The 19923-nt window shown below is 36.6% G+C and overlaps 1 protein-coding gene across 2 annotated transcripts; it reads right to left on the bottom strand.

Moving 5' to 3' along the window:
• Positions 1-1969: 1969 nt before the first annotated feature.
• Positions 1970-17564, bottom strand: LOC149821846 (uncharacterized). Of its 2 annotated transcripts, XM_089980744.1 has the most exons (6): positions 17365-17564; positions 17115-17193; positions 16875-16964; positions 15589-15682; positions 2314-2361; positions 1970-2227 (listed from the first exon to the last, which is right to left on the bottom strand). In XM_089980744.1, the coding sequence occupies exons 1-6, from the start codon at positions 17475-17477 to the stop codon at positions 2145-2147; spliced, it is 507 nt and encodes a 168-aa protein (XP_089836870.1). In that variant the 5' UTR covers positions 17478-17564; the 3' UTR covers positions 1970-2144. The 2 variants fall into 2 exon arrangements, with proteins under 2 accessions (XP_089836870.1, XP_089836871.1); XM_089980745.1 differs by lacking the exon at positions 16875-16964.
• Positions 17565-19923: the final 2359 nt, after the last annotated feature.

Genomic DNA, 19923 nt, shown 5'->3' with positions numbered 1-19923 from the left:
TAGTTGTTATCTGGACAGGGTTGGGTCTGAAAAGTGAAAAAAAATGTGATATTTTAATTAGGGGTGGCAATTTCTGACACGACCCGCCAACCCGCCTCTTAGGCGGGTTCGGGTTGGGCTTAAGCCAACCCGTTTAATAAACCGGTCGACCCGTGTAACCCGTTTATTAAACAGGTCGGGTTCGGGTTGGGGGTATGCCAACCCGCCATCCCGTTTAATAAACGGGTTAGGCGGGTGGGTCGACCCGCCAACCCGGCTCCCAACCCGCCAACCCGACCCGTCAACCCGCCAACCCGACTACCTGCCAACCCGATCCATCAACCCGCCAACCTGACCCGCGAACCTGAAAACCTGTTTACCCGACCCAACCCATTTATTAAATGGGTTGGCGGGTCATGTCGGGTTACCCGTTTATTAAACGGGTCGGGTTCGTGTTTGCCACAGCCGACCCGTTTAATAAACGGGTCGGGTTCGGGTTGAGGTATGCTGACACGCCAACCCACCAACCCGACCCGATTGCCACCCCTAATTTTAATCACCGCCTTAAACTGTCAAAACATCATAATATTATAGTTTATACAAAATATGTCGAGGGATCCAAATTCCTCCATGAAAAACTAATTATTCATGTTTTTTTGTACATCTAACTAGGGGTGTCAATGGGTCGGGTTTACCCAAACCCTGACCTGTATCATACCATATAGGGTCCGGTATGGTGATAAATAAGAAGACCCCGGTCTGGATCCGAAGGTCTGATTAATACATGAAGCCGGGTATAGTTTGTGAAATTTTATACCCAACGCGAGTTCTGATTAAGACCCACAAATTTTCAATGTAAAAATGATAAAAAATATTATTTTACCGGGTATGGCCCTGGTCTGGTTCATGTGGTTCTTATTCCAGATATGGTTTCTCTTATGGTGGGTCAAATTAGACCTAGGTCCCAACCCGATACCATACTAAAAAAACAAGGTCAGGTCTAGTTCCACCTAGGTCCAAACCAAACCCGGCCGTTGACACCCTACATCTAACCCTCTAGATCTGATCTATATGTTTGGTTTTGGAGAAAGAAATCGACCCCTGAATCATGGTTTTTTGACGTGTACGACACTTTTCCTGAGGTTGAAAAAATAGTAAGGGGAAACGTATTAATTGTTCAACTCTCAAAAAATAAAGTTTTTATGAAGAAAAAAAAAGGTACTATCCAATGATTTATTCCTACTGTTTTCACCATCTATGGGGTCAGATTTGGTTAAAGATACACCTGTCTTTATGAGTTTCAACAAGGAGGTTTGGATGGAACCTTCTAGGGTGGCGAATATTTCCAGCTATTTAACAGGAAAAAAAAACAACTTTTCCTCATTTAGCAAAAATAAAGGAATATGTTAATTTAATTATTTCTGTACTTTCAAACAAAGGTTTAGATTTATTCTGACAGATAGACTCTCCATATGCGTGTCTCAATCTGAAGTTAGAGAAAGTTTTGAACAAATTATTAGGTGGTTGTTCCTTCCCCTTTTTGGCAGACTTCAATTTTTGCATTAAAAAACAGCAAAACAACTGTCCACCTCAAAGGCATATTCTACCCAGCTCATACATCACAAAGTCACAAAAGTTCTCTTGGGCCAAAGTTTGGAAAAAGCAGGACTCAATGGGACAACCATATGGGGACCCACCAAGTCATGATTAATGACTATCACCCCTCAAGTTCAATTGATTGTGTGTCCAAGGTTGGACTTCTTTTAACACCCAAACTAGGTCACCCAAGTCCTTGGACGATCAGTGCATTAATGTGATTGAAATGTATCAGAAGTCAGAAACAAGATGAGTTGCACTAATTTGGCACTTTAGAGGCTAAGCTCCTGAATAGACAATAGGAGGCATGAAACAGGGTGGTGGTCTTCACACCACTCCTGTTACTTTGTGATTTTTTTTACTTTCTTCTTTTTGTAGAGATCAAACAAAGAAATTTTGTTGGCACTGTAATCAATATCAGTAATGAAAACTCTCAAGAAGGTTTTCACAGTGAGTAAAGCCAAATGTTTCCATAGAGAAGGCCTATAAACAAAAAGGAGAAAAAACTAGAGCATGACTGTGTACTTTATCAGGTTTACCAGTATCAGTTCTATCCTCAATCATGGTCTTCATAATGACTCGACCACATCACATTTGTAAGATAGTAAGTTATGAGTATCCTGGAAGAAAAACTCCCCCTTGAACTTTTCACCTGTAAAATGGAAAAAAAAAAAAGGAAAAGTTTTGATACGCTTCTTTATAGAGGAATATCAAATGGAGAAGTTTGTCAGATCTTACCCTTGAGGAAAAGCGGATACCAAACAGCGTCATCTTTCCACATTTTATCTGTGAAACAATGGTCTTGGTCAGTAGAATGAAACAGAAAGGATAGATAATTTTGTTGCTTAATGAACAGCTAGAAAAATATTATTTGTACAAAGTGCTATATTTGGTATAACAGAAACCATAAAAAATCTGGCTTCCAGAACAGGCATATTATTTGTAAGTTTTAACATATAGTATTCACAAGATAATATAGTCAGCTAAAATTGAGTCTAAACCATGAATTGCAGACATCAATAACTATAAAGAAGAATTACGGTAATGTCAGATGACATGAAAAACAGGAAACATAAAAATACCCCACAAAGGCTGTGAAAACCAAATCCATCAGACGCCTGCAATCTCTAGCTACAGTAAGAGGTTAGACAACTTGCCTCCATTAAGACCAGGTAAGCAGACAGGTAGACCAATAAACCTACTTTCAAGAGTCCCTAGGCTATTTGCTGCAATCACGGCTGGAGAGTTGAAAGAAGTAGCTTCATTTTGTCAAGTGGAGCAAGCTGACTCCAAAAATTTCATTGCAGATCCGTTCGTGATGAGATGTCACAGCTACAACAGTAAAATGTTCAAACAATTACAAAGAGCCCAGCCTACCTCACCCTATCCATTCAATATTACTGTGTCCCATTTGTTCAGTGCATACATACAGATAGAACCTTCTAGAGTAGACTGTGATGTATTCCAATGGAATCAACCACCCACCCTCCAGAGATTCTAGTGTTCCTCTTCTTCCAAACCATCCACCAAGCAAGAAAAAGCAACCAGCTTCATACTTGCTGCCATTTCCTACTTATTACCCTCACCTTTCTCACCAAAATCAAATATCAAATAAAAGTACGTGAATAAAAATCCAAGTCCAGATCTGCCAACGCCAAGTAGAAAATACACTGAAAGAATGGGTCGTTTCTGAATATATGTCACTCACCTTCAGCTGCATGGCACATGAGACATCTATTTGCCAATTGAGAACCACTGGCTTTTAAATTTTGCTAGGTTAAGGCCCTGTCCTGTGATACCTAGGTGAGAAATCTGCAACCCACAACCTCTAAAGGGAATGGCGCATAGCATAACCTGGTGGAGTTAAAGTCAAATAGCAAGAGGACCTGATAATCTGCTCGATTTGGGATTCCTCCAAACCATAGTCACAAATATCGGTCTCGGTTATATCTCGGCAAGGAAAAAACTCAGGATATTATAGTTTTTTCAATAAATATCTGGAAAATCTCAGAAAACAAAAAATTTAAAAGAAATAGAAAAAATACATGTTAAGCAAAGAAGCAATAAAACATGAATATAAATATAAACAATATATACTTTTAGCAAAGAAGCAATAAAACGTGAACATAAAATATAAATATATAAATCAAGGTTGACAGAAAGGAAAACGGAAATGGGAGACATGGTTTTTCAGGAGCATTTGAAACAGGAAATGGAAAACAACTAGGAAACGAATCAGGAAATGAAATACGTTCGACAAAGTGTCTGACATGCCCGATACAATGTCTAACATGGAATATATATATATATATATATATATATATATATATATATAAACTTTAAAAAATATTATATATTATATACAATTATATAAAAATATATAATATATGTAGTGATGGGAGTGTAGTGAAGCTTGGTGAGCAAGAAATACTGGTGGATGATTGTTTCAAATATTTGAGATCTATCATTCAAAAGTACGGAGAAATTGATAGAGATGTAAATCGTAGGATAAAGGTTGAGTGAATGAAATGGAAAAGTGCAACTGGAGTGTTGTGCGATCGTAGAATGCCATTGCGGTTGAAGGAAAAGTTTTATAGGACGACAATTAGGCCTGCTTTACTATATGGTACGGAATGTTGGGCTGCCAAGAGACATCATATTCAAAAAATGAGTGTAGCTGAGATGTGTATGTTTAGATGGATGTGTGGAAATACAATAAAAGATAAGATTTGGAACGAAGAGATACGTAAGAAGGTAGGCGTTGCATCCATTGAAAATAAGATGAGAGAGAATCATTTACGGTGGTTTGGACATATTCGGCGAAGGCCTAATGATGCTCCGGTTAGAAGGATGGAGAAATGGGAAAATATATTAGTTAAAAGAGGTCGGGGTAGGCCTAAGAAGACTTGGATGGAGATGATAGGAAAGGATATGAATGCTTTGAACCTCACCGAGAACATGACATTGGATAGAAATGATTGGAGGAGAAGGATTCATGTAGAAGACCCAGAATGATTTTCTTTTTTGGTTCATATCGCCGACCCCAATTGTTTTGGGATGAAGGCGTAGTTGTTGTTGTTGTTGTATATAATATATGTATGGTTGTGTCCTCAAATCCTAATTTTCAAAATTTGCCGTATTGTACCAAGTAACTCCGCCTGTGTATAACTGTTTAGTTATACACTGTCGGTCCCAAGCCCGGATAAAGGAGGAGGGTTGCGGTAGGCCTGTGACAGCCAGCATAAAAACTTACTCATACCCTATGAATATGAACCAATATGAGAATTTCGTTGGGGCGTTCCCTACTGAGCGACGCGCTGTACTCTATAGGCCCGGAGGCAGTGATAAATGGGCAAGGGTTGCTAGGTCGTCGCCCGGAAGCGACGCGTCACACCGGCGCCCGGGTGTGGTGTCAAATAGGCAAGGGTTCTCTCACTTTGTTGGACGGGTGGGGGTAAAGAAGTTAGTCCAAGACCATAAAATTAGGTTAGCCACTTGGAACATAGGGTCTTTAACTGGTAAGTTGGTAGAGTTAGTAGATGTTATGTGTAGGAGAAAGATTGATATTTTATGTCTTCAAGAGACCAAATGGGTAGGTGAGAAAGCAAAAGTGATAGAACCTTGGGGATATAAGATTTGGTATACAGGAATAAATAGGAATAGGAATGGAGTAGGGATTGTTATGAGTCGTCAGTTTATAGATAATGTAGTTGAGGTCCGTAGGAAGGGTGATAGAATTTTACTTATTAAATTAGTATTAGGTACATATATTATTAATATTATTAGTGTTTATGCACCTCAAGTAGGTTTAGATGATTCCATTAAGCATCATTTTTGGGAAGATTTAGATGGAGTAGTACAAGGGATATCTTATGGAGAAAAGCTTTTCATCGGCGGTGACCTTAATGGACATGTAGGCATTAGTAGGGATGGATTTGAGAGTATCCATGGAGGCTATGGTATAGGAGAAAGAAATGAAAGTGGAGAAAGGATTTTAGATTTTTGTTTGTCCTATGATATGATCTTAGCAAACACTTGGTTTAGGAAGAGGGAGTCTCACCTAGTAACATTTAAAAGTGGGGTTAATACGAGTCAGATAGATTTTTTCCTACTTAGAAAGAGAGATAAGAGTTGTTGCATTGATTGTAAGGTTATACCGGGAGAAAGTGTAGCTACACAACATAGAGTCTTAATTTTAGATCTTAGAATTAGACAATGCCGCAAAAGGGATAGACATAGGATAGATCCTAGAATTAAGTGGTGGGCACTAAAAGGAGCTAAACAAGGAATGTTTGTAGAGCGGGTAGTTAAGGAAGTTGATTGGTGTCTCGAGAAGGATTCAGAATCTATGTAGAATAAGATAGCGGGTGGCATGAGAAAGGTGGCTAAGGAGGTATTGAGTGAGTCTAAAGGCGGTGCACCGCTAGGTAAGAATACATCGTGGTGGAACGAGGATGTCGAATTAGCTATTAAGGTTAAAAGAGAGTGTTATAGAAATCTAAGTAAAAGTCGTGATAATGAGAATTTGGAGAAATATATGATAGCAAAGAAGGAAGCTAAAAAAGTAGTTCGGAACGCGAGGGATAAGGTATATAAGGAGGTTTATGACAAGTTGGATACCAAAGAGGGTGAGAAGGATATTTATAGGATTGCAAAAATGAGAGATAGGAAATCGAGGGATTTGGGTATGGTTAGATGTATCAAAGATGAAACACAAAGGGTTTTAGTCAAAGATGAGGAGATTAAGGAGAGATGGAAAGATTATTTTGATAAGCTATTTAATGAAAGTCATGCTCAGGATCTTGGAGACTTTTCCATTCCTTTTCCTGAGATGAATCGTGACTTCATGCGCAAGATTCAAAAGAAAGAAATTGTAGAGGCTTTGAAGAAAATGAAATAAAAAAGGGCACTTGGCCCAGATGGTATACCTATCGAGGCTTGAAAATGCTTGAGAGAGAAAGGTTTAGAATGGTTGACAAATCATTTTAACAAGATTTGGCGGACAAATAAGATGCCTAATGAGTGGAGGAAGAGTACTTTGGTGCCTCTATATAAGAATAAGGGTGATATACAAGATTGCACAAACTATCGTGGTATAAAACTCATGAGTCATACTATGAAACTTTGGGAGAGGGTGATTGAGTCTAGGTTGAGGAAGGTTGTCATGATATCGGAGAATCAATTTGGTTTTATGCTTGGAAGATCTACTATGGAAGCTATACATCTTCTTAGACAACTTATTGAGAGAAATAGAGAGAGGAACAAAGATTTGTATATGGTTTTTATTGATTTGGAGAAGGCTTACGATAGAGTACCTAGGGACGTTCTCTGGTGGACAATGATGAAGAAAGGTGTTTCTCTCAAGTACATTAGTATAATTAAAGATATGTATGAAGGAGTAGTAACCAATGTTCGCACTTGTGGAGGGGTGACAACCAATTTTCCTATAACGGTTGGGTTACATCAAGGATCTGCTTTAAGCCCTTTCCTATTTGCTATAGTGATGGATGAGCTTACGAGATCAATTCAAGAAAATGTGTCGTGGTGTATGTTGTTTGCTGATGATATTGTTTTGATTGATGAATCTAGAGCTGGGGTTAATGCTAAGTTAGAATTATGGAGACAGACATTGGAAGCAAGAGGTTTTAAGTTGAGTAAGAGTAAGACAGAATACATGGAATGTCGATTTAGTAAACAACGAAATAGAGATGGGAGTGTAGTGAAGCTTGGTGAGCAAGAAATACCGGTGGATGATTCTTTCAAATATTTGGGATCTATCATTCAAAAGTATGGAGTTATTGATGGAGATGTAAATCATAGGATAAAGGTTGGGTGGATGAAATGGAAGAGTGCAACTGGAGTGTTGTGCGATCGTAGAATGCCATTGCGGTTGAAGGAAAGGTTTTATAGGACGACTATTAGGCCCGCTTTACTATATGGTATGGAATGTTGGACTGCCAAGAGACATCATATTCAAAAAATGAGTGTAGCTGAGATGCGTATGCTGAGATGGATGTGTGGAAATACAATAAAAGATAAGATTCTGAACGAGGAGATACGTAAGAAGGTAGGCGTTGCACCCATTGAAAATAAGATGAGAGAGAATCGTTTACGGAGGTTTGGACATATTCGACGATAGCCTAATGATGCTCCAGTTAGAAGGATGGAGAATGGGAAAATATATTAGTTAAAAGAGGTCGGGGTAGGCCTAGGAAGACATGGATGGAGGTGATAAGAAAGGATATGAATGCTTTGAACCTCACCGAGGACATGGCATTGGATAGAAATGAATGGAGGAGAAGGATTCATGTGGAAGACCCAGAATGATTTTCTTTGTTGGTTCATATCGCCGACCCCAATTGTTTTGGGATGAAGGCGTAGTTGTTGTTGTTGTTGTTGTTGTTGTTGTTGTTGTTGTTGTTGTTGTTGCCGTATTGTACCAAGTGAATCTGCATCGTATCCCGCACTCACATCCGCATACATGTGACAGGTTTAACCCAATGTATAGTTTCATTAGCTATGATACTGCATTTATGAATCTTTCTCCTTGGAATAAATCCATTCAAGACTTTGAATCCTTTCTCTTGGGATAAATCCATTCAGGACTTGGGTTTAATTTGGACGAGGGATCTTATTTTAAAGGGTGTATGTTCCAATTCTGATAAGGTTTGCTAACCTGGAGCAACTCAACTACGTACATGTATGCACTATACATATACTAAAACCTCAAACTCAAGGTGAAACAAAAGATACCAATCAGGGTTTGCTAAGGAGGAGCTCAAAAAGAGGTGTCTGATGTTCGAACCTCATCAGGGCCAACCCCATCAAAGGATCGATTGAGAAGCCACCATATCCATGGACATGTCAGGCAAGCAACTATATACTTGAGGAACAAGCTTCATGATAATGGATTATTGCTTTATTTATCATGATAAAAGTGGCATTCATAAGCAATTCTCTAACTGACAAAATAAATGGTACCCTCATTATTAGAGAACAACTAACATGGAGAAAACAAGGCCATGTCAAAATTGGAAAGATGCTACAACAACCACAACGTCTCTATGACAGTAAGAGACAATTTATACTCAGCCTACATTAGAGGAAACAGAAACAATGTTAACACTTCTTATGTAACCATAATAAAAGTGAATCACCTAAAAAACACAAAAACCAATAATTGATCATTTACCTAAAGCATCAGCAGCCCCAATCAGCATATGAATATGCAATAACTCAAGACTCAAGAGTTTAGCAGAAAAGTAACAAAACCATGATAGAGTGACAGATATATCACAAAACACAGTTATTTCAGATGTATCCTACCGCTGTGCACAAAGAACATGAATGATGAAAAGATCATGCTGCAACTGACTACTTGCATCAACCACATGAGCAATACAACCAGTGTGACACGTGAGTTCTCTAACAAGTAAAAGTCACATGGATACAGCTACAGGTTTTGGGAAAGAAGTATCCTTAAATAGTTTTCCATTAAGAATGGTAAATATGGAAATATAGTATGGCAGTAAGTGAAGTTTCTGAGATGGCCGATAGAATTTCTAAATGGAATGTTGTCAGAAAGTTGCTCCTTTGTGTTTAAAATCATAATCACAAATTTCATTCTCGAAAATTTCTCAGCAATGGAATTTCTCGGGAGATTTTGAAATTTTTTGTTTTTATAGGAAAAATCTCAGAAAATATCAGTTTTTCAAAAAATAAAATTTATAAACATATAATAGAAAGAACTTATAAAAATAAGTTATGAAATCTTCCCTAAACATAGGAATAGCATCAAGAAAAGGGGAAATGTACAATTAGTCCTATATGATGAGGGAGAATGAGTGTAATGAAATAGCGAAAAATACAAAAACAATGTCACTAAGGGTTTTACAAGATTACGATCACAAAAGTGCATAAGCACAAACCAATGCCATTAAGGGCTTACAAGATCGCAACACAATGTGCACAAGCACAAGTCCAATATAGAACAAAACAATAGTCATCAAGGGGAAACAACACAAGCACTAAGTGTATATAAAACATTAAAGAACTAAATAGAAAAACACAAAATGTAAAAAATATTCATCTTTATTGAGCATAAATGTTTAAGAAAAGCATTATCTATACAAAAGGGGTTCAACCCTTATTTATACGCAAAACAGCTACTAAGAGAGGCTATTGGGAGCTCCCAAGGAGTCGTAGCTCCCAACGGTCATAAATATGACCGTTGGGGAGCCCCAACGACTCTTTGAGATAATGCCCAAAGAGCCCTTAGTCTTTTGGTAAAAGGACCAAGAATAAAATAAAATAAATAAAAAATAAAAGACTATACCTAGAGGACAAATTCTATTACAAGAAGAAAAGACCAAAATACTCTTGACAATAAAAGAAAATAAAAAAGAGTAAAAAATAAACTATATATATATATATATATATTTTAACACCCCTCTTCAAACTTACGATGTGAAATACCAAAAGTTTGAAAATACAACAAAGATTCAATGGGAAGGGTCTAAGTCTTCAAGTGTCTTCAACGAAAATCTGCATCTTTATGACATATTAGAAAGTTTTGCAAATACAAAGCTTCAAATGTCTTTTATTGGTGAGCATCCCCAATTACCTTCATCGGCTATCTCCATCTTCATGATGCATCAAAGATATTACTTTCTCAATCCATTGCATCTTTAAGAACCCGTAGAGAAAATAAAACAAAGGTCCCAACTACAAAAAAAAAGTATTCTAACGAAATAGTTATGAAGTTTCAAAACAAATATATATATATATATATATATATATATATATATATTGAATAAGAATAACACTTAAGAAAAAAAATAAGCAAAGTAGTGATAATTTTTAGAAATATTAGATAACCATTAAGAAAGATAGGAAGAGCATATCTCAAAGAGAAACTTTTATGAAATCAAAATTAGACAATCGTAGACTCAAAATCAACATATTTTTCAAGAAAACATAAGTATTGATCATAAGGGAACTTAATCACTAAAAACATATTGATTATCAAGAAGAAATAAAAAATGATGTATTAATAATATTTCAAATTTTTAGAAAAACTATTCAACTAAATCAAATCATCAATTTATACTAAAACAACATGCATATAAAGTATAACACTAAAAAAGAACCCTCAAGAAAAGATGAGTTAATTAAATTTATGCATAAGACGACAATAAAATTAACTATTTTTATCAATAAAATGCATGATTTTAATTTAAAGAATCAAATAGCCTTCAATTACGAACAAAAGTATCCACCAATATCAAGTGGCATAAGGAACACACTCCCAACACCCACAAAGGGGTACACGCAAGAAGGCTCACAATATAAGGAATAAGATTTTGTTAAACATCACAAGTATGCAAAAAATGCTTGAAGTTTTTATCCATAAACATCTTCCGTACAAAGAAAAATAAGTAGTAAAAGATTAGCAATTTCAATGAAAGATTTTAAAAAACCCACATAACAAAGAAAACGATAATTATAAATTAACACTATTTTGCAAAAAGTATAAAGAGATTTAAATTCTCACAGATATCAAGAAAGAATATTTTGCAAATATCAACAATATTTTGACCACCACAAGCAATCACCTCACTAGGCCTTCAAACCTCAAGTGTATCAGAGACTAGAACAAGAGCATAATCATCATGCCACTAAAAGGTCAAAGATAGACACGAAGATGTGCATAAACATCTCTTGTCTACATATAATGACACTTAAACACAAGTGTATCAGTAACTAGAACAAGAGCATAATGCCAACAATGGGCTAAAATCACACACGAAGGTGTGAATAAACATCTCTTGTCTACATATAATTAGGGATGGCAGTGGACCGAGGGAAAGCGGGGCCCCGCCTCGCCCCGTTTGGACAGGGGATGAAGGGTATGAAACGGGGATGGAGGCGGGGACGAAGGTTAAAATCCATCCCCGTCAGGGGGTGGAGGCGGGGATGGACGTGCACTTTTCCCCGCCCCGCCCCGTCCCCGCCTCATCCCCGCCCCGACCACTTTTCCCCGCAATATCCCCGCCCCGCCTCATCCCCGTTTGAACCGGGGATGGAGAACATGAAACGGGGATGAAGGCAGGGGTGGAGGATAAAATCCATCCCCGCCAGGGAGGCGAGGGTGGAGACCTTGTCCCCCGCCCCACTGCCATCCCTACATATAATGACACTAAAAAAATTAAGTGTATCAACAACTAGATCAAATGTATAATGGTATAATGCTAACGATGAGCTAAAATCATATTCGAAGGTGTGAATAAACATCTTTTGTTTGCATACAATGACAATAAAAAAACAAGCGTATCAACAACTAAATCAAGAGTATAATGCCAACAATGGGCTAAAATCACACACGAAGATGTAAATAAACATCTTTTGTCTACATATAATGATACTAAAAAAATCAAGTGTATCAGCGACTAGATCAAAAGTATAATCACAATACCAACAATGGGTTAAAAACACACACAAAAGTGTGAACAAACATCTCTTGTCTACATATAATGACACTTAGATAAGAGGCATAATAGGAGAAAACACAAAAGGTAAGAGAGCTTGTAATGAAAGCACACTAATGTTATCAATAAAATTATCAATTTTAACCATCTTTCGATACACCATGGTTTCAAAAATAGATAGTCATCACAGATAGAGCTGCAATCATCCATAATAACAATGGTCATACAACAAATGAGTGATACAATACACTCTGATCCAGAGATCAAACAATTGTCAGTTAGAGTCAAACAATAAATTGACAATTTAAACTGATATAAAATGAGGTGCACACACAACTCACCCCAACAACATCTCTAAATAAAAAATAACAAGGCCAAGAGAAATGATGCATCATATAAAATTCTGTGATATACACAACAAATGTCATAAGAAGGCAATAAATACCAGAGTTACCGGAAGCGCCTAGGCGTATGGGGAAGCACGCTTCGGAAGCGCAAAACATCGCGCTTCCGAAACGTGTGGGGAAGCGTCCCCCTTTTTTGGAAAGTGCACTTCCATTTTATGGGAAGCGCGCTTCCCCCTCGCTTCCCCATTTTTTCGCTTTCCCCTCGCTTCTGGTTCGCTTCCTAGGCCGCTTTCGAGACGGTTCGTAATTTTCTTCTAAGTGGTCTCACGCTTCTCCGCTTCCTAAATTTTTGAAAGTGCCTCGTTTCCCGCTCCCGCTTCCCATATCACTTCCCGCTCCCGCTTCCTCGACTGGTAACTTTGATAAATACTCACGAAAATCGTTTTCCAAACAAGTGAGTTCAAATATAAGAACTGATTTGAAAAAACAAAGTTTCAAATCAAATCCAATAATGGTAGATAAAAAACTTGGATTTAATATAGTGTCATCATATGCAATCATAAGCATCGTTAATATAAGCAAGCTATATATAGAGATAGCTCAATCTAGATTACAAGTCTACTATGAGACAATCAATGCCATTAAAGAGGACCAAAACATATATAGAGATTCTCATTTAACTATATAAAAAAGCAAGTGCAATTAATCATGGATTCTCACAAAGAAATCAAAAGAACTTATGTATACGCAATAATCTAAATAACTTAAAGCCACATATCTTATACAAAAGACAGGCATAGAAACAAATTTAAGCATACATGCAAGTGATAAATTTAAGGCACTAAGGGCACAATATAAAAATTTAGATTTTATAAATAACAAGTATGCAATGAACCAAGAGTCTTTAATTAAGAACACACATGTTCACCAAAGATCTAAATGGACAAACACGTCCATCAATAATGGACAAGTACTAAAGTGAACCATGAGAGAAACACATATAACTCCCATAAAAACACACAATTTTCTCATGATTCTCAGTTTAATATTTTATTAAAAACTAAGTATGCAACACAATATTTAAATCACATGCAAAGTATGTAAAATAATGTCATGAGACTAATAACATAATCATAAGTACCACAAAAAGCATCAACAATATAAACACCTAATATCATAACTATTGTCTCAGAAAAGGGCCATAAAAGACATTTATTAAAGTGAATGACTTCTCATAGGAAATTATGCTCAATACCTTATGCACGAACAAACAATCTTATTCATCATGTAAGGCAAGCTTGGCATATGGATCAAATATCAATAAAAATAATTTTATAAGCTAGATTATAATTTTTAACACTTCATATGCTACTTTTAATATACCAAGAGTAAAGAGAAATACTAAACACAAGTTCAAGCAAAATTTCATAAAATTATACTTGTAAAATACACACAACATCATTATTTTGAAATATCTCAAATTATTTTAAAATATATAACAATTTAAAAAAGGACAAAAACAAATTCAACAATATGAACATGATTTGACATTTATAATCATGACTTGTTCAAATAAAGCATCTAAATGCCAACAATACATGCTCAAGCATACACAATTGCATACATATATACCAAATAAAGCAATTTTTGAAAAATTAATATTCAAACAAGATTTCAAAACATACATATATCTAATTTCTCAAAAATAAAAAAATAAGTCTTATAAGATATTTAATAAAAAACAAGTCCAATAATTATTAAAAAAATCATTTAAATTTTTTTAATAATAATAACAAATATATATATATATATTAACGATAAAGAAAATAAGTATTTTCTCATGCATAATGCATGAAATAGATAACACAAGAAATACTTAAAGATATAAGATACGTACCGGGTCTATATTTCCCTTGAATCCAAGTCACATAATGATCATGAATCACTCACGAAAAATGAACTCGAACCAAAGAATTTTAAGACCCAAAAGAGGCAAAATGCCAAGAAGAATTTCTTAGCTCTGATACCATGTAATAAAATAGCAAAAAAATACAAAAACAATGCCACTAAGGGCTTTACAAGATTACGATCAGAAAAATGCATAAGCACAAACCATTGCCATTAAGGGCTTACAAGATCGCAACACAATGTGCACAAGCACAAGTCCACTATAGGACAAAACAATAGTCATCAAGGGGCAACAACACAAGCACTAAGTACATATAAAGCATTAATGAACTAAATAGAAAAACACAAAATGTAAAAAATATTCATCTTTATTGAGCATAAATGTTTAAGAGAAACATTATCTATACAAGAGGGGTTCAACCCCTATTTATACACAAAACAGCCACTAAGAGAGGCTATTGGGAGCTCCCAAGGAGTCATTGGGACCTCCCAACGGTCATAAAAATGACCGTTGGGGAGCCCCAACGACTCTTTGGGAGAATGCCCAAAGAGCCCTTGGTCTTTTGAGAAAAGGACCGAGAATAAAATAAAATAAATAAATAATAAAAGACTGTCCCTAGAGGTCAGATTCTATTACAAGGAAAAAAGACCAAAATACCCCTGACAATAACAGAAAATAAAAAAGAGTAAAAAGTATACTATATATATACATATATTTTAACAACAAGTGCCCCCCTCCCTCCTTTATTTAATAGGGCCCTTCACATACTTTAAAGGCAATAAATTAAATTGGTGGTGACCACGTAGGATGACACCATGTGGCCACACTTTTTGTAATTTTAAATGGTGAGTCACTAATATGCCCTGCCCTTAAATTTATTTTCCTGGGCGTGTTTGGCCTTTGAAAAGTCACGGAAAAATTTGTAATAATATCATGATTTATTCAAAGTAGGTGAGATTTTGAAAACCTCATGAAATTATCAGGTTTATTGAGTTTTATGAATATTTCATGATAATATTTAAAGCTTTTCAAAATCTACGCGATATTTGTTACTATGTTTAAAATGGTCTTTAGACATATGATAGAAAAATCATGCCTTTAGACATATGATAGAAAAATCATACCACAAAACAAAATAAACAGAACATGCATGTGGCTGAAATAACTAATGATTATAAGGTTAGTCAAGCTCTTGAAATGAAGGACAACAAATTTTGCTATCTGTAGCTAAAAATAAATAATAAATCTAAGCTCTTTCAAGAAAAGTTACCAAACGGAATATGTTCATGTTCAAACCAAGTTGGTAGCATTTCATCTGATTCACATGGTTCTCCAATGAACTCGGGAATGTTAAACACATGTACCTGCAATATATTCAAGCTTGATAATATGAATTAAAGTTGCAAGAAAGGTTAGAACTTAGAAACCATCTTTCACATGCAAATAGCATACTAAGAGAAATATGTTTACATCTAGATTGATAAAACAATAAAATAAACCTCTGTTTCCTAAACAAATACTGGAATCTCCTGATGTGGAGCAAGTTAGACACTATTTTAGAACTCAATACCACATGGTGCACTCTATCTCATGTATTCACACATTTAGGAGACATGGTGCATCTTTAAATTCTAACCTCGATAGCCTAATCATGCAGGAGCAACATACTCAGGATTAAAAAGAATAGTATTTACACGACATATGAATGTTCACCAGCAAATATACAGTTAGGTACCTTAGCATTCAATTTTCATGATTAGCATCATGCCCTAAATAAAACATACAGAGCCCAATGCACTAATAGAAAACACTAAGGTTTATATTTTATTGTGATGATATCCCAATATCTTGTGATAACTTGAAAAATCCAACCACCATCTCCATTTCATTAACTCCTTTTGAAACCTACAATAAACATGATGCAATAAATTCAACTTAGCACAAGGACTAATGGTAGTATGGTAGTACAAGAAAAGAAGCACAAGCCATGCATGGACAGAACAGAATGAACTCCTATATCTAAACAAAGCTTGTTAAGAACAAAAGACCTAGGATCGCCAAGTTGACTTGGTGGTTTGGTAAACATTGGGAAAGAAAGGGCGGGTTTGGGGGGGGGGGGGGGAGAAGAAGGAAAAGGCTCAACATGTGCACTATGCCAGCTTGGTATGGCTCAACCACAAGAATCAAATCACTAAAGTGACCAATTTACACTAAATTTATCCAATTTCAAATTTGTGATTAATCATAGACTCCCGCTCAAAGTAATAAGATCAAAAACTGAAATCATGGTTGTCTCACAAACTGAACCAATTTCAAATTGAACTATAACTTTTAGAACTTCATAATAAAATATCATTCTCCGATAAAATCTCAAAGGATTGCAGTTACCATACGATATCATATCATACTGACGGTAAAGCTCTATAAATTAATTTATACAATCAGGACTTTAGTTAAATACGTAAATAAACAAAACCAAAATAAAATAGAAGAAACTAAGTAACCACAGTCAGCAAACTAAACTCTTCGAAGAAAGAAAAAAAATTTAGCACTAACCTCCCAAGGGCAAGGCTTATCATCAAAGTGAAATATCAGGATTCCCAGCTTGGTCATGCCAACTGGGGATATCCCAGCTTCTTCTTCAAGCTGAATAACAAACACAAATAAAACCACATGTACAAGAGATGCATTCAAGAAAAAAACAGTTTCTTTAAATCATCATCAAAACCAAACAACTCTTCCACTTCTTCTAAAGAAAATAACACATGGGTAGCAGATATTTTTCGAAATAATCACCTCTCTAACAGCAGCTTGCTCAATGGTTTCCCCTTCTTCAACTTTACCCCCGAAACCATTGTAATAACCCTCTCCAAATCTGAAAGCTCTCGTTCACAAACACACCAAAGAGAGAAAACCCATCAGAAATCAAACCGAAAACCCCAGAAACGGCAAATGGGTATCTCATAAAATCATTCGTTATGCTGGTTTTTGCTTATAGAAAGTGGGAGAACGGGCGAAGAAAGAGACAAGAAGTAGAGCAACGAACCCGCGTTTCTTGAGGCCGAGGAGGACTCTGGTACCATCATTCACAACAGCTAACGTCAAGAACTTGCGGTTGGAAGTGAGATTGGGGACGACGGGGTATGAACTTCCGGTCATCGTTAGGAGGAGGAGAGGATGTGAAGAGGTTCTCGTAGTTTTGTAGAGATGGAAACAAATAAGCAGTCAGAACGAAGACTCTTCACAAATAGAGAAAAGCCCAATCGCCGTTTTTGGTGATTATTTAACGCCTTGGTCCAATGAAACCACCAACTCCAAGTCCCTCCCCACATGCTGTGTGTTGTGACCATTCGGGAAAATCTCGCGGTATTTTGAAAATTTTAGTTTTTCAAAAAAAATATCCGGGGAATATCGTCACTTGTAAAATAAAAAAATTATTTAAAAGCAATGAAAGAAATAGCAGAAAAATATCGGCGTATATAAAGATAGAAATGTACATTAAAGCAATATAAGAAAAAGAATAAAAATGTTTCTTTATTGTAGTAGCAGCAATATTTTGATTTTTGGTATTGTGCTGGCATTTGACAATATCGCAATAAAATCACGTTGTTTTTCAAAATACCATCCACAGATTTGACAATGGTTGTAAGTCTAGAGGCATTCTAAATATCAGGAGGAAAAATCTCACAATAACGATTTTTTTTTTAAATATCAAAAAATACCAACACATAAAATTATAGAATTTAGAAAAAAAATACTAAAACATAACAACACAAAAAGATTAAAAATACTATAAAGATAAATAGTAATATCTTAAGAAATAAGTCATATTTTGAAAATATCAAGATTTTATCATATTTTAACCACATTTTTTTTATTGTTGATACTTGCGTACGAGCAGGGGTGGCCCAAGAGAAGTTGAGGCCGTAGGCATATTTCATTAGAGGCCCATGTTTCTCCATATATTTTTTTTATTGGAGGCCCTCGTACTGCCATGTTTCATTGGAGGTAGGGATGGCAGTGGACCGGGGAAAGTGGGGCCCTGCCCCACCTCGTCCCGTTTGGACCGGGGATGAAGGGTATGAAACGGGGATGGAGGCGGAGATGAAGGTTAAAATCCATCCCCGTCCGGGGGTGGAGGCGGAGATGGACGTGCACTTTTCCCCGCCCCGCCCCATCCCCGCCACGATCCCCACCTCATCCCCGCCCCGACCACTTTTCCCCGCAATATCCCTGCCTCATCCCCGTTTGAACCGGGGATGGAGGACATGAAACGGGGATGAAGGCGGGGGTGGAGGATAAAATCCATCCCGCCGGGGATGGAGGTGGGGGTGGAGGATAAAATCTTGAGGCAGGGCGGGGTGGAGACCTTGTCCCCCGCCCTGCCCCGCCCCACTGCCATCCCTAATTGGAGGCCCTCAGCATATGAAATATAAGGGTTATATATTTTTTTCATTTAAGGCCCTAAGCAGTGGCTTCAAATCTCAAAGAAATGAATATTTGACCTGAAAACTATTTGGAACTGACGTTGGATCAGACCTAATCAAACAACAACACACGCACATTTGCACACGATTTTGTGTGGTTCAGCTGAGCTAGGCTTACATCCACAGTGAAACTTCTCTCTCAATGATTTTCCAATAAAGGAGAGATATATGTATTATAGTAACACGTTACAAGAGCTTTGAATATGGGAGGTTTCCCAATATCCTATATGGGTGATTTCTTAGTCTTGCATGACTCCCTACTTGCACTTGCATGAGACCCTTTACAATCTTTATTTTTGGGTATAATTCTTGCTAGATTAGACAAGATAGGATTCTTCCCAAGACATGGACTATTCTCAAGATACGGACTCTCTTCAACGTGTGGCTCATGTGGATCTTCTTCTTATAACATTGGATCAAGACCCAAACAGTGTGGATCTTGATAAAGTGGATATAGATCTTCTTGTTTAACACCCCTCCCCCCAAGTTTATATCTCCAATGGTGAGATGGAGCTTAGTCAAAATGTCTGCTAATTGTTCTTCATAAGTAATGAATCAAACATTAAGCCCTTTTCTTTTGACTTTTTCATGCACAAAATAAAAATAAATAATATGATTCATACGAGCATGGAAGATAGGATTTGCTGCCAAATATGTATCCCCAAGATTATCACACCATATTATAGGTGCACTCTGTTGTGCAACATGTAACTCTCTTAAGAGATACCCTAACCACGTGAACTCATAAACAACTTCAGACAATGCTTTATATTTTGCTTCAATGCTGGACTTTGCAACAGTTTGTTGCTTGGATGAGTTTCGAAAGGGTAGATTAGAACCAAGAAAAGTGAGATAACCATCAATGGAATGCTTATCATCTGGACACCTTGCCCAATTTGCATCTGCATACCCTAACAACTAAAAGGAATTACTTTTATGAATATATAACCCGAGCATAATTGTTCCTTTAAGATATGTGAGAATTACTTTGACATGGTTCCAATGGTCTTGAGTTGGTGCATGCATGAACTGACATGCTTTATTCATTGCATAAGATATATTTGGGCTAGTAAAGGTAATATATTATAGAGCTTCAACCACACTTCGATAATGTGTCA

The sequence above is a fragment of the Nuphar pumila genome, chromosome 11 (assembly GCF_984573655.1).
Source record: "Nuphar pumila chromosome 11, dmNupPumi1.hap1.1, whole genome shotgun sequence".
NCBI classification, from domain to species: Eukaryota; Viridiplantae; Streptophyta; class Magnoliopsida; order Nymphaeales; family Nymphaeaceae; genus Nuphar; species Nuphar pumila.
Note: the sequence above shows the minus strand (reverse complement) of the source record. Positions and strands in the feature narration are given on the sequence as shown.